The sequence below is a fragment of the Rhamphochromis sp. 'chilingali' genome (assembly GCF_963969265.1).
Source record: "Rhamphochromis sp. 'chilingali' genome assembly, chromosome: 5".
NCBI lineage: Eukaryota > Metazoa > Chordata > Actinopteri > Cichliformes > Cichlidae > Rhamphochromis > Rhamphochromis sp. 'chilingali'.
The window spans coordinates 28,558,107-28,573,376 of record NC_137932.1 but is presented as its reverse complement, the minus strand read 5'-3'; the positions used below and the strand labels follow the sequence as shown (position 1 = coordinate 28,573,376).

Sequence of the window (15,270 nt, the reverse complement as noted above, 5' to 3'; positions counted from 1 at the left end):
CGATAATGAACACATAAGTGTGTTCACTACACATAAGTGTGTTCATTACACTGACATTCTGTTGTACAATTGTTATTTACTTGTATTTTATAATTTGACTTTACATACTGCTGGGTGGTTTATAAAGTTTACAATAATTAGTATTATCATTTTGCTATATTTTCTAATATGTATAATAATCTCAAAAGTAATGCCTTGAAACAGAAAATAGTAATACTTTATTAAAACTTAAAACTAAAGTACAGTAAACGTCTTAATAATAAATTCCATATTCTATTACCACATTATTTGTGATCAGTGGGTTTGCAGGGTTAGGGGTGTTGGGGGTAGGGTCTTTAGGCTTTGGCCCCCACCCCTGCCACCAGTATATTTTTAACCAAGTATTTCTAACTTTTATTTGAATATTCAGTTTCCTACCATCTGCTCTTAAAGGGTAATTGCCAGGTAACCCGCCCTCCCCCTTTGCACACACATGTACACAAACAAAACACACAGTATAATTCACACTATAATTATAACAAATATGTATGCCATTTTACACCATCAAATTTAGATAGCTAAGGATGAAGAACCTTTTGTTCTTTAAAGAACCATTTGTAGTACCTAAAGAACCAGCTACAAAATAAAAAGGTTCTTTGACATATGATGGTTCTTTAAAGAACCATGAAGACATCTGAAGAACCATTTAAGAGCCATAATTTTTCTGAGAGTACCAGGTGGGCTAGCAGGTATGGCTCTCAACCAAACACATTCCACTCAAAACTGAATCAAAGATTATCCACAGCGCCCCGGCATACTCCATCACCCGCATTATGGATGCTAGGCACCGCGGTAGAGGTTTTCAGTTTTTGGTGGATTGGGATGGGTATGGTCCGGAAGAGCGCTCCTGGGTGCCGCGGTCCGCAATTCTCGATGATGCCATGGTGAGAGAATTCTGCCACCGGCACCCTTACAAGTTTGGTGGGTCGCCGGGTGGCTCGCGTTAGAGGAAGGGGTACTGTCAGGGTGCCCCGACCGGTCAACCCGCCTGTGTGTATATGTGTGTGTGTGTTTTCCTCTCTCGCTCTGTTTCCCTCCGCTGTGGTGTTTACGGAGGTCGGATAGCAACGAGGGACCTCCGACCCGGAGGCGCTGTGGCCCTGAGCTGCCTCACCTGCAACCGATTCTCCACCAGCTGCTACCAATCATCCACCATCTTGGGCAGGGCTATTTAATGGTGTGGCTGAGCGAACGACAGCGCTGGAGTATTGCACTAAGCCTGGTAATGTTACGAGCCGCTCATGTTGCTCAGTGTTGTCTGCTCTTTTTGGTTATTCATTACTATTGTCTGTGTGCAACTAGGAACTGGGACGGAGGATTCACGAGCACAAGAAAACACTTGGAGGAGAGACTGGCACTCACTACCACGCACGGTTTGAGCACGGGAAGGACGCACCAACTATTATCATTGCACATTTTAACTATTGTCAACCTTTATCCATTGTAAATAAACGCACTGCTTATATTCACAGCTCCGTGCTTGAGTCCACTCAATCCTCAACCGTGACAACTTTCTGAAGTCTTATTGACCACACCGAGCAAAGATCATAATTCACACACACTAACTTCTCTCCTTCACATGAGTCTGACAGAATACGATCATGCAAAAGAAACTAGCCAGTGGTTATTACAGAGAGGATAAAGATAAGGCCTGTGGACCAGAACTGGGACCTACAGGTCTGGCTGATGGTTTAAATAAATAATTGTGAATGTTTCACAGCGCAGCAGGAATCTGGGCTGTGTTCAGGTAAGGCAGAGGACTGATGCTCAGACAGGACCTGCTGTGATAGTTCTGCTGTAATAGTTCTGATGTAACAGCTCTGCTGTGACGGTTCTGCTGTAACCGTTTTGCAGTAACCATTCTGCAGTAATGGTTCTGCTGTAATAGTTCTACTGTAACAGCTCTGCTGTGATGCTTCTACTGCTACAGTTCTGCAATAACAGCTCTACTGTGACGGTTCTGCAGTGATGGCCCTGCTTTAATGGCTCTGCTGTGACGGTTCTACTGAAACGGTTCTGCAATAATGGCTCTGCTGTAACGGTTCTGCTGTAACAGCTCTGCTGTGACAGTTCTGCAATAACGGCTCCCCAGTAATGGTTCTGCTGTCATGGTTAAGCTCAGTAGAAGTGTTTAGGTTCGCATTGATTCAGGGTTGTTGTTATGGTTGTTGCTATGGTGATTAGCACTCTGCTCTTTGGCCTGTGGGCAGCGCTGCCACACCCAGTGCCACACAGACTCACTGTGGGTAGTACTGGTTGACCCAGGACAACAGGTAGCTGCAGTCATCGTCGTCCAGCCCTGCAGCGGTGAGCTGAGTGAGGTGGGCCGAGAACTCCTGATGGTACAGGCCGGCGTAGAGGTTCATGATGTCCATGTGAGGAGGGTAGCAGTTCTTCACCCTCCTCACCACCGTCAGCAGGTCTTCCTTCACACATCTTCCCACTCGACACACCTGTACAGGTTCATCGAACAGGGAGTAGGGTAAAAACTCTCATCAAACCCCGTATTAACATTAATCGACTGTCCCAACCAAAACAAAAAGGGGGATTAGTCCTGCCCAATATAGATTATTAAAAAAATCTTAATATATATTATTATACTCCTTCAAGGCTGTATAGAATGGGTGTTGGTAGAGAGGACTTGTGTTGGAAATGCCAACAAGCCAAAGGTACTGATACATGCCCCCTGAATGCCCGCTGTTTGTTTGTTTTTTCAGTTTGGAACACTGTATTGAATTATATGCAGGGATGGAAGGTTTGTAACTTGCCCAAATCACCTAAATTATGTCTACTAGGAGATAAAAGAAAGGTGCCACAATTAAATAAACACCAGTTTAGAGTGTTAAGCACTGCACCAGTAACATGTGCCTGTGTCATTTTGGAATACTGAAAGGACACCTATACTCAAATGCTTAAAATGTGGCCAGAATGATTGGGAACTTTACTTGCGAAAAGATGTTGGGAAGGTAAGATCATGTGACGGAAGCTTTGGTGGAACAATGGGGCAATTTCTGCACCTACATGTCTACCTGACTTTTTGTTTTGTTCTTTTTGTTTGCTTTTTTCTTGTTCTCTTTTGTTTTTGTTTTGATTTTTTGCTTCTTGTTTTTGGTTGTTGTATTTTTGTATTTGTTATTATAAAATGTAAAATCTAATAAATAATTGAATTTTTAAAAAAAAAAACTCTCATCCAGCTCAAACTGAGTACCAGCAGAGCTCCTCCCACACCTCCTCCCAGGTGACTAACCTGTCTCTTCACAGGTGAAGAGAGCCAGTCGGTTCCTCCCGAGGTGTCTTTGGCAGCCTCCTTTATTCGGCCCTCCACCATGTTCTGGAGCAGTATGTTGTGGATGCTGAGACATTTCTGAGGACGCCATCTTGGGACTCGCTCCTCCTGACAGTCTCTCCAGCGCCGGTCCTGCGCCTCCTGCTGCTGGATAGACACCATGGCACTCCTCAGGACCTTCAGCTCCCCTGCAGAGGAGGAGGGGGTGAAGGTGTCATTGATGGCCATCCACAGCTTCAGTTGCAGAGCCTCGAAGTCTTTGTGCAGCTCGTCCTCCTCTTCCTCATTGACCGAGTCATAGCTGAACAGGTCCTCCTCCCTCTCTATCAGCCTCCTGCTTGATTCTTCCAGCTGCTCCTCCTGCTCCACTTGCACCTGCTTGACCTCATCCCCTGAAGAAAACAGAAAGCATCAGAAGCAAAAAACCACAGGAGCTAAATCCATCAACAGATCAGGTCCTGCTAGCTCTCATTCTTCATGTGAACCAAACACCTGCAGTTCCTATGACATCCAGCAGAAACAGCAGTGAGTCACCCCCATAGACTCCCATGTTAAAACTTCACAGCACAAATAAACATATTTACAGCCTGATAAACAAACAGTTTGGTCTTTTCCTTCATTGCACATGAATGGGGTGGTGGGGTCTTTATACTTCCCCTGTTTATTAGGGGAGTCGCCTATTTTCACTGACACAGGAGACTATCTGATTGTTCAGTCTGACGTCACTAGCCGTGTCTGGGTCTAAACTCCGCTGCAGGTCCATATATCAAACGATCACTATGGCATTAATGAGAGTTGAAAAACTGTCTAAAGTCTTTCATCTTTAATAAAATGATCAGCGTTCTGCTCTACCAGGTGTAACAATTGAGTTTAACATCCAGGCATCCATGAAAACGGAATTTATGACATTTAACGGAGTTAGAAGTTAGCAGGGAGTTAGCTCGCTAGCTTCTATCTAAATACAATATAGCGTGTCCTGACTGCGGGGTTTTGGAAACAAATTCAAACGTACAGCTCTGCTATCACTTCCAACATAAATGAAGACAGAAAACTAAACAGCAGTGACGTTTGTAGGGTTACTGAAGTTGGGCTAGCTGGTATATAATGATGTGCTACGTGACCGCTAGCGACACAGCTATGTTAGCATAATATAAACAAGCTAACTTTTTTTCCACTCGATAAAAGTTAACTTGAGTGTTCTCGGTGGTCAGGAACAAATGTAATCGCATGGCAGGATGCTGTAAAAGGACCAAACTTCAGCCAGGAGAACAACTGAGATAATCCATCCACAATACGAGGTTAGTCATTCATATACTGCTGCATAGGCTGGGCTGTAGTTACATCCTAAGGTTTTAAAAACTGAGCTTAAATAAATGATTAGTGGTAATAAAAGGAGAGGGAGGTCAACAGGGATCACTGACTGTTTTAGGAGCTTTTTGAGATTAAATAGAAGAAAATACATAACATTAAACATGTTAACAACACAAAAGCCATATTAAACGCATACTACTTTAGACCCGGAAGTAGGATTCGTCGCGTCATCACTGAACAACCGGATAGCTGGTTGTTAGAGCCAATCTATAGAGAAATATTTTTGATACTGTTTCAGTTATTATGTTACATGTTTAATTTTGTATAATATGTTGTTAGAGAATAAATGCTGCGCGTTTAATTTGTGTCGGGTAAGAAAACATTACAACATTACAGTAGCAGGTTAGAGTGAGCCAGGACGGCAATGGAAATGTGCGCTGTAGCAGCAAATAGTTTTTTGACCGTGACATCTTTTGTTTGTATGTACGAGTCAGAAATAAATCTGAACAGCTCACATTAAGAAGTGGAAGAATTATTTTTTCGAAGCTTGGGACAGAAATTCGCCACTACATAAAAGTCAAAAATCTATCGAGTAACGGAGGAATGTTTTCCGCGGTAGAGCCACCGACTGAGACATAGAAAAGTCACCGGATCGTCGGCATAAGGACGCCTACACACAACAACACGGCGAACAGCTAAGTAAAAAGTGTTTTGTCAGATGCATCTTACCTGTGGAAGTAGCATAAAGGAGTTTGTGCAGTACACCACCCGACAGCTGTGCCGAAGAAAATCATTACGGCTTAGCGGTGTTATATAATTACAATGGCGGACGACATTAATGACAGTGTGGGTGTAGTTACGCGTGATGACAGCCAGAGGGCGATGACAGACAAAGGTCTGGAGTTCAAACTGCATCAGCTCACAAAGGTGAGAAGAGGCAAATTAGGACAAGTGACAGCACAAGAAGATGAAACTGAGCGACTTTTGAGCCATGAAATTCTGCTGGCTGTAAATGATGTGAGAGAGGCACTGAAAGTTTACAAGAAGTTGTATGAAGAGTTTCAAGAATGCAATTATGCAGTGTTGCTGTGTATTAAAGATGAGGAGGAAAAGGAGGCTGACCAACAATTTTGGTTTCAGCCAATGTCAGAACGATGTTTGCAGTTCATTAATAGAGTTAATACATGGATTGAAATACAAACATGTGATCAAGAGATAACTCCCATGGACAGTGCATCCAGAGTGTCAAAAACATCTAGAGTGTCAAACAAGTCTAAAGTATCCAACACGTCAAGGGTGTCGACAGCATCGTCAGAGCGCGTCAAGGAAGAAGCTAACAGAGCAGCTCTGATGGCACGAGCAGCGTCTCTGAAAGAAAAACAGGCTCTAGAGTTAAAAGAAGCAGAAATTAAAGCTGCAAAGGAAAGACTGGAAATTGAAACAGCCATTGCAGTGTCTACTGCCAAAGTGAAAGTGTATGAGGAATGTGAAGGGGTTAAGTCTCAAGTGAGTGAAACCAGACTTACGGTAATGCCACGTCGTGACCTCCTGAAGATGAATAACGAAAATCGTCATGGCAACGTAAAACACACACCAGGGAAGCCAACAGAGATAGATAGGTCTGCCTCTTGGAGGAATCCTGGTGATCCAAGTACTGCAGCAGGGGCCATACCTAAGACACATAGAACTCCACTGCAGGGGCCGAGCCAACGCCAAGATGGTGTCTCACTTCAGGAGACCAGACCAAGTGAGCTTTATCAAGTTATGCAGAAACAGGCAGATATCACAGAGATGCTTGTAAAGTACCAACAGCTGGCTCGGTTACCACAAAGGGATGTGCCAGTGTTCCACGGAGATCCTTTGGAGTACAGGTCGTTTATGAGGGCATTCATGCACGGTATTGACACCAGAACTGATAGCAATTCAGACAAGCTATATTTTCTGGAGCAGTATACTCGAGGCGAGCCTCGTGATCTTGTGAGGAGTTGTCAGCATATGCCTGAACATCGGGGGTATGAAAGGGCTCTGCAGCTGCTTCAAGATAAATATGGAAATGAGTTACAGATTGCTAGCACACTAATTGAGAAGACATCGAAGTGGCCACAAATTAAGGCTGAAGATGGAAAGGCGTTGAGCGCATTCTCTGTATTCCTGGTGAGCTGTCGTAATGCCATGGAGGATGTGGACTATATGGAAGAGATGGAGAACCCTGCAACTATGAGGGTCATCATTTCCAAGTTGCCATTTAAAATAAGAGAGCGCTGGAGAATCCATGCATATGATATCCAGGAGCGGCGCTGCAACAGAGCAAGATTCACAGAGCTGGTGGCCTTCGTTGAACGCCAAGCAAAGATCATGTCCGACCCACTCTTTGGCGATCTTGAAACAGCAGTGTCAGACAAGGTTATGAAAAAGCCACAGCAAGGAAATAAGTTGAAGAAAGACATTAGACATGGGAGCAGCTTTGCTATCAAGGTTAACCAAGGTTCAGAAATGGACAAAAGAAGCAGAGTGAGTAAGAACCAGAGTGACCTGTCACTCAACTGCGCCTTCACAAGAGGGTCACATGAGCAGAGATTGCAAAAGGAAGATGGTGTGCGAGGTTTGTTCACTCAAGCATCCAAGTTTGTTGCACTTCTCAAGTTATGAGGAAGAGAAGCCTCCCGATGAGGTCAATATGGGTAGCACTGCTAAAGGCCCAGCAGGGTTGTCTGAAGAAAAGGAGACAAGTGCCTGTACTGGGGCTGGAGGCAGCTGCGTGCTTGCCATTGTACCTGTAAGGGTGAAGTCCTGCAAGAGTGACAAGGCTGTGGAGGTTTACGCTTTCATTGACCCAGGTAGCTCTGCATCGTTCTGCACCGAAGCCTTGGCAAGGAAGTTGAAGGTGCAAGGCAGACGAACCGAGCTAACGTTGAGGACCATAAATTCCAGAAGTCGAGAGGAGAGTTATGTGCTCACAGAATTGGAAGTCAGCAGTCTGGCAGACAACAACTTTATCGCACTGTCAAAGGTCTTCACACAGAAAAGTATTCCTGTTTCCAGAGAGAACATCCCACTCCAGAAAGAGGTTGACAAGTGGCCGTACCTACGCGAGGTGAGGTTGCCTCATATTGAGGCTGAAGTGGAGCTTCTCATTGGAACTAAAGAATACACCATATTGGAGCCATGGAAGGTGATCCCAAGTGAGGACAATGGTCCATATGCCGTAAAGACGGCACTTGGATGGATTCTGAATGGACCACTCAGAGAAACAGATACTGCAGCCAATGATGTACAACCATGTGCTATTGTGAACAGAATAGCCATCGACAACGTGGAACAACTGCTTGTACGACAGTATAACCACGACTTTCCAGAGCGTCACTGTGATGATAAAGCAGGAATGTCTCAATAAGACCACCACTTCATGGAGTCTGTGTCAAGCTCTACTCGTCTCACTGATGGACACTATGCCATAAGTCTTCCTACGAAGAAGTCGTGCGTTCAGATGCCGAACAATCGAAGTGCAGTGTTACAGCGTGCACTGAGCCTTTCAGTGCAAGCTGAAAAGGAATCCTGCACTCCATGAAGAATACACTGCCTTCATGAGTGACATGTTGAACAAGGGATATGCCGTTGAGGTTCCAACAACACAGTTAAACCGCAAGGATGGAAAACAGTGGTATATTCCCCACCATGGGGTATATCATCCACAAAAAAAGAAGCTGAGGGTGGTATTTGACTGCGCTGCCAGCTACCAAGGAGTTTCACTGAATAGTGAACTTCTACAAGGGCCAGATTTAACAAACTCATTGATTGGAGTGCTGACACGGTTCAGGCAATAGTCTATCGCCTTTACAGCAGAGGAGAACCGCAGCAAATCATCACCTGAAGCTGTAAGCACAGTCCTGGAAAATTTTTATGTTGACGACTGCTTGAAGTCTGTTGCCACGGAAACTCAAGGTATGCAGTTATACACAGACCTCACTGAATTGTGTTCTGGTGGAGGATTTCACCTAACGAAATGGACAAGCAACAGTCGTGCCTTGCTCTCATTCATCCCTGAGCATGAGAGAGCCAAAGCTGTCAGAGACCTGAACTTGAACCATGACCTGCTGCCTATGGAACATGCTTTAGGAGTTCTATGGTGCCCTGAGTCTGACGCATTCAAGTTCAGGATTAACATCAAAGAAAGACCTGTGACGAGACGTGGAATACTTTCCGTCACCAGCTCCATCTATGACCCACTGGGATTCCTTTCCCCAGGAACTCTCCCTGCAAAAATGATCTTGCAGCAGTTATGCAGGGAGGGTCTTGCTTGGGATGATAAGATCCCAGAACAGCTCAGTCATAAGTGAAACAAGTGGTTACAAGAGCTGTGCCAGCTGTCAGAGGTAACCGTACCCAGGTGTGTGAGACCATTGGACTTCGGTCCTGTCGCAACAGCACAGCTCCACCATTTTTCTGATGGGAGCGAAAGTGGATATGGAACAGCATCATACTTGAGGATGACCAGCAATGATGGACGGGTTCACTGTACATTAATGATGGGAAAATCCCGTGTGGCGCCCATGAAGCAAACCACTATTCCACGAATAGAGTTGACTGCAGCTATGGTTGCTGCAAAGACAGACAAAATGTTAAGAACGGAGCTTCAGATGAATCTTCTTGAATCTACATTCTGGACTGACAGCACAACTGTGTTGAAGTATATTGAAAATGAAAATCTTCGCTTCAAGACATTCGTGGCCAATCGCGTTGCGGTCATTAGAGAGCTAACAAATCCTCAGCAGTGGAGGTACGTTGGTACAGCAATCAATCCAGCTGATTGTGCATCCAGAGGGCTTGCACCATCTAAGCTCATGAAGAATCTAAGCTGGTTCCACGGCCCAGCTTTCCTGAAAACCCCAGAAAGACAGTGGCCAGAAAGACCTGACAAGGAAAGGATTGATAAAGATGACAGCGAAGTGAGGCATGCAACCATGGTACATCTCACAAATGCAGCTGAGAATGTTCACACGTTGAACAAGCTGATCAATCACTATTCCAGCTGGCATCGAGTGAAGAGAGCTGTGGCATGGATGATCAAACTCAAAGACTTACTGCTACGACGATGTGAAAAAAGGAAAGAGACGTACGCTAAACAGAAAGAACAAGACAACGAATCAATGCAGACAACACTTACCCTGAAAGATCTGGTGCAAGCTGAGGCAGAGATCATTAAGTTCTGTCAAAGTCAACAATTCCAAGAAGAGATCACCATGTTAAAGAAAGGCAAGTGTGTGACAAAGACTAGTCACTTGAGGAAACTTGATCCCGTGATGCAGGACGGAGTTTTGAGAGTTGGTGGTCGCCTCGCAGCTGCTGGGATGCCAGAACATGTGAAGCACCCAGTCATTATCCCAAAGGGCTCACATATCACCACACTGATCTTGCAGGATATACATGAGAAGATTGGGCACTGTGGAAGACTGTATACGCTTTCACGGCTGCGACAGAAGTATTGGATTCCATCCGCTAACTCAGAAGTGAGGAAGTTTCTGTCAAGGTGCGTAATCTGCAGGAAAACTAGAGGCAAACCACTGGAACAGAAGATGGCAAATTTGCCAGAGGATAGGCTTCTACCTGATGAACCCCCCTTTTCTAATGTTGGGGTGGATTACTTTGGACCGTTTAATGTGAAGCATGGCCGCAGCACAGTAAAAAGGTATGGTGTGTTGTTTACCTGCCTTACAACAAGAGCAGTGCACATTGAAATTGCGCACACTTTGGACACTGATTCATGTCTGAACGCCATCAGAAGCTTTGTGTGCAGAAGAGACTGTCTCATGCAAAAGGGAATCCAGTGGGTATTTAACCCACCCGCTGGTTCTCACTTTGGAGGGATATGGGAAAGGCAGATCAGAACCTTGAGGAAGGTCCTGAGGTCTATACTGAAGGAACAGTTGGTCAATGATGAAGGTTTACTGACACTAATGTGTGAAGTGGAGTCAGTACTAAATGACAGACCGCTGACTACAGTAACAGATGATCCAACAGACCTGGAACCACTGACGCCTAACCACTTGCTACTGATGAAGAAAAAGCCGGGTTTGCCTCCTGGACTTTTCAGAAAGGAAGACTCATACTCCCGCCGCCGTTGGAAGCAAGTGCAATATCTTGCTGACTTGTTTTGGAAGAGGTGGGTGCGTGAGTATTTTCCTATGCTTCAAGAGCGTCAAAAGTGGAATCAGGTCAGAAGAAATGTAACTGTGGGGGACATTGTAATGGTGGTCGACGAGTCAGCGCCAAGAAGCTCGTGGATGTTGGGGAGAGTTCTTCGTGTCATTCCAGATGCTAAGGGTCTGGTGCGGCGTGTGATCATCAAGACAAAGACTAACACCTTAGAAAGACCCATTGACAAGCTATGCTTGATCTGTGAGAATGTCATGTAACTTGGAATGAGAAAATACAGTATATGTTCTGATCGGTTACAGGTTTTGTGAAAGATAATTTGAATGACCATGTGTGATACAGGAAGTGTTAATGTTATTTGGCTCTTTTGTAAGTGTTCGCTAATTGTCAGTCTTCACGCCCTCCAGTTAGGGGGCTGGAAATGTTAGAGCCAATCTATAGAGAAATATTTTTGATACTGTTTCAGTTATTATGTTACATGTTTAATTTTGTATAATATGTTGTTAGAGAATAAATGCTGCGCGTTTAATTTGTGTCGGGTAAGAAAACATTACAGCGCATGTGTGGTAGCAGGTTAGAGTGAGCCAGGACGGCAATGGAAATGTGCGCTGTAGCAGCAAATAGTTTTTTAGACCGTGACATCTTTTGTTTGTATGTACGAGTCAGAAATAAATCTGAACAGCTCACATTAAGAAGTGGAAGAATTATTTTTTCGAAGCTTGGGACAGAAATTCGCCACTACACTGGTAGCTAGCAAGCTTCACCTGAACTGGACTTCTGGACTGTGTTTGTCCTGTTGGAGCCTTTTGAACCATTTTAAATGAAATCATGTGACCAATCGTATAGTTGCTGTGAGGTTACTGTACTAATAGACTGTCCAAGAGGGCAGAACTCTGGTGAAAGTATTGTGATTGGATGTCACTGAGCACTAATTAGCAGGCACCATCTCGGTAAGATGCTCCCATTCAGTCTATGCTAACCTAGCTACCATTAGCGTCCACATGTTGCCATTTTTGGAAACAAAAACGAACATAGAGAAAATCCTCAAACTGAGCCTTCACGAAAGCTACCAGTGGGTGACGTGACTGTTGCTATGTCCATCCTTCATCTACAGTCTGTGGTCCTGGAGAGCTACCTGGTTCTAGCAGGGCTTCTGCAGGTCTCACCTTCATTGTTGTTGTGCAGTTTGCGGTTCTTCCAGATCTTTGAGGGGATCTTCAGTCTTGGCAGTTTGCTCCAGGCTCCTCCTTCTTCTCCACTTTCCTCTGCACCTCCTGCTGCAGTCAGTAAGATGATGAATGAATATGTGCAGCTGATATCGATTAATTAAATCCTGAATCGAATTTTAAATATAAATGTATTTTGCCAGAATCTTAGCTTAGAGCTCACAAAACTATTTCAACAACTGCAAAACAGCTAAAACAGCAACGATTAAAGAGCGGGAAAACGGAAAAAGATGTAAACACAAAGCACGGCTCGTTCACCTGACGGCACACAACACAGACACGCCGTTGGTGCTGAAAGCCAAAATCTAAAATATTCTGAAACATCAGGTTTCATCGCTTTCCTACTAAAATTCACTTAACTAGCAGCAAAAGATCAAAACTGGGCTTCACATTTGATAAAAATCGTCATTAATTCCCTCTTACTTTGGCTGTTATTCCCTGCACAGCTCTCTCTCTCTCTCTTTCTCTCTCTCTCTGTCAGTTTACTCAGAGACCAGTTTACCATCAAAAATATCTGTTTTCTGCATTATTTGCTGCTTATTATGCACAAGTCTACCGTTTTGTTCAGTGCTGTCGGCCTCCAACATGAAAGCCTCATTTCTGCTGTTCAATGCTGAAGAAATTTAAACTTTTACAAATGATTGCTTAGCTGTCTCTCTAATCAAACCTCTGTAACTTTTCTCTGATTTACTTAAGCAGCATCAGGTAGTATGTTTTCATGGTTTTCTTCTGTTTTTGATCTACTGCAGAATATTTTTAAGGCGGTTATCTGCTATAAAAAGCCAGGCCGGGAAAATCTCCTTCATGTTTTTATCCTCAGTTACTTTGGCACAAAGGCATCTGCTGTGACGCTACATAGATATAAGTACTGCAATGGATAATGATGATGAAAGCCCTGCTGCAGACAGTCAATACAGTGTAAGCTGACAGGCTCGGGTCCACTGCAGAGGGCTCACAGATTTTCCAGCTAAACCTGAGCGGCAGCATGAAGCACTGATATGAACACCAGAGTGAAACTCGCTGCTGCGCCGTAAATTTGAGTTTTTTTGAGCGGAGTTTGGTGCGGACTCTGCACTTCCCCAGCAGAGCACCACCTGCAGTCTGAAGGCCTGCCGCTGTAGCTCTGATGGAAACACTTCAAACAGTCCGATCAATCAGATCAATGAGTCCGCTTATCGATCACCAGCACACACACACACACACACACACACACACACACACACACAAACGTCAAATCGACGACAGGGACTCCGCAGCTCCGCTAATCTCCTCACCGGCCGCTCTGTGTCTGAAGGAGCAGCGGGAGAGGGCAGGGCGCGTGAGCAGCAGGAGCAGGAGGTGTTACTGCTGAGTCTAACCTGAACCGAAACATAGATGAGCTCACCTTTACTCCTCTGATGACTCATTAGGAGCTGAAAGTACCTCCGCGCGGGCAGGACGACGATCAGATCGACCGGGACCAGGACTGGATGCAGCTGAGAGCAGGTGATGTCTGAATCCCCCTCACGTCATCCTGAAAGAACACTTTCAGTTTCGGTTCAGAAAAGCTGCATCATCATCAACACTTACACTCAAGGACACACACAAAGAGACACACACAGATTGTGTGTGTGTGTGTGTGTCTGTGAGTTTGAGTGCTTGTCATAGACCGTACTCCCCCTTTTAGAGCGGGCAGCCAATCCCACACACGCAGATGTAGAAAACCTGCCTGTTCCCTTCCTCGCTGGTCCGTGTTTAAAATGGCTTCCTGATGTATCTGCGTAAATGAGCTATCTCTTCTTCTCACAACTGGTAAAGTTCATGGTTTCCTGGCACAGACCGACTTCTAAGCGCAGCCATTCTACGACCTTAATGTTAGCTGCTTTATGTTACCACAAACTGTGGTGAAGCAAGTCAATACAACAGAAAAGCTCCACAATTGTCTCTTCTTTCCACTTACAGTGACGTCTCCACCGTCTGTGTGTCGAAATAAAACAAGGCCTCTGTTATACTTGTCACACGACCCTGTTGTTTTGTACTGATGTATGATACCATTGATTTGCTTTCCGATCCAATACCAAGTAATATTCAGGGTGGTATCGACGATACTGATCCGATACCGATACTTTGTACAAAACATTATTTTATTTATTGTATCTTAAATTATAGCATCATAATTATTACAGGACATCAGATTACTTGTTCTTATCACTTAATAATGCAGAGTTCATCATATAGAAATAAAAAAACTGAAGTTGTGCACTATTTGAACACCTTGCCTGCCTGCAGCACTAAAGGACTCCGTGAGAGACGTCTGTCTTGCCCTAGCAGCACCTGTCCTTCTCCTCCTCTTCAGTTCGCCTCAACATAAGCTCATCATATTCTGTGATATGATTTACTCTGAGGTGTTTGACAAGGTTAGTGATGTTGCCACAACCATACATGCCAACCCCCCTGATTTTTCTGGGAGAATCCCGAATTTCAGTGCCCCTCCCGAAAATTTCCCGGAGCAACAATTCTCCCGAATTTCTCCCGATTTTCCACCCGGGCAGCAAAATTGAAAAACCATATTGCAGAATTCATAGCGCGGCCCAGCCAATTCCAGTTTCCAACAATGGCGGCAGCTACTTAGTTTTAATTTTACTCTTATTTCTCTTTCTGGGTCACAAAAAAACTTTTAACATATTTTCAGGTGAGAATGTAGCTGTGTAAACTTCAAATATCTGAGCCGACCGACACATCGTCTTCAAACCCCCACGGTCTTTCGCTACTCGGGTTAAACATGAGATATAAGTCACTTTGATAACTTAAAAATGTTATTGTTTGGCTTTTTTCAGTGTTTTATTTGTTCGTGAGTAAATCGGTTTGGCTGAGATTAAAGTTATTAGATTAGATTAAATTAAATTAAACTTTATTAATCCCTCGGGTGGGTTCCTCTGGGGTTTTCACACAGCTGAATAAACGTTAAACAGAAAACTAATTAAACAAAGTGTGAGACGGTCGAGAGTTTACGCCAGCTGTTTCCGGGCCGGCCAATAATAACGGTGACATTTAACGTATTTTATCCGATAAATAAACACTGTAAAATGTATTTATCACCCCCCCAACAGCCCTTTTGAATGTCTCCCTAATTCTGAAGTCTCAAGGTTGGCATGTATGGCCACAACACCTCACTTTTTTGCCACATGTATTGCAAACCACGTCTCAGCTGTTTGTGGAGGTAAAATACGTTCACACAATTACGCTCAGCCATTGTTGTGAAGGGGCTGCGAGACA

The 15,270-nt window shown here is 44.3% G+C and overlaps 1 protein-coding gene across 1 annotated transcript in view; it reads right to left on the bottom strand.

Moving 5' to 3' along the window:
* The window catches only part of LOC308397717 (tumor necrosis factor alpha-induced protein 2-like), a gene marked incomplete at both ends in the record, with an annotated part of 61,665 nt that extends 48,244 nt beyond the window's left edge, over positions 1-13,421 (bottom strand). Inside the window, 4 exons of the mRNA XM_080883795.1 lie at positions 2,281-2,492; positions 3,287-3,717; positions 11,956-12,063; positions 13,400-13,421. Of these exons, the coding sequence (XP_080739921.1) occupies positions 2,281-2,492; positions 3,287-3,717; positions 11,956-12,063; positions 13,400-13,421 (773 nt within the window). The remainder of the gene's footprint in view (positions 1-2,280; positions 2,493-3,286; positions 3,718-11,955; positions 12,064-13,399) is intronic.
* Positions 13,422-15,270: the final 1,849 nt, after the last annotated feature.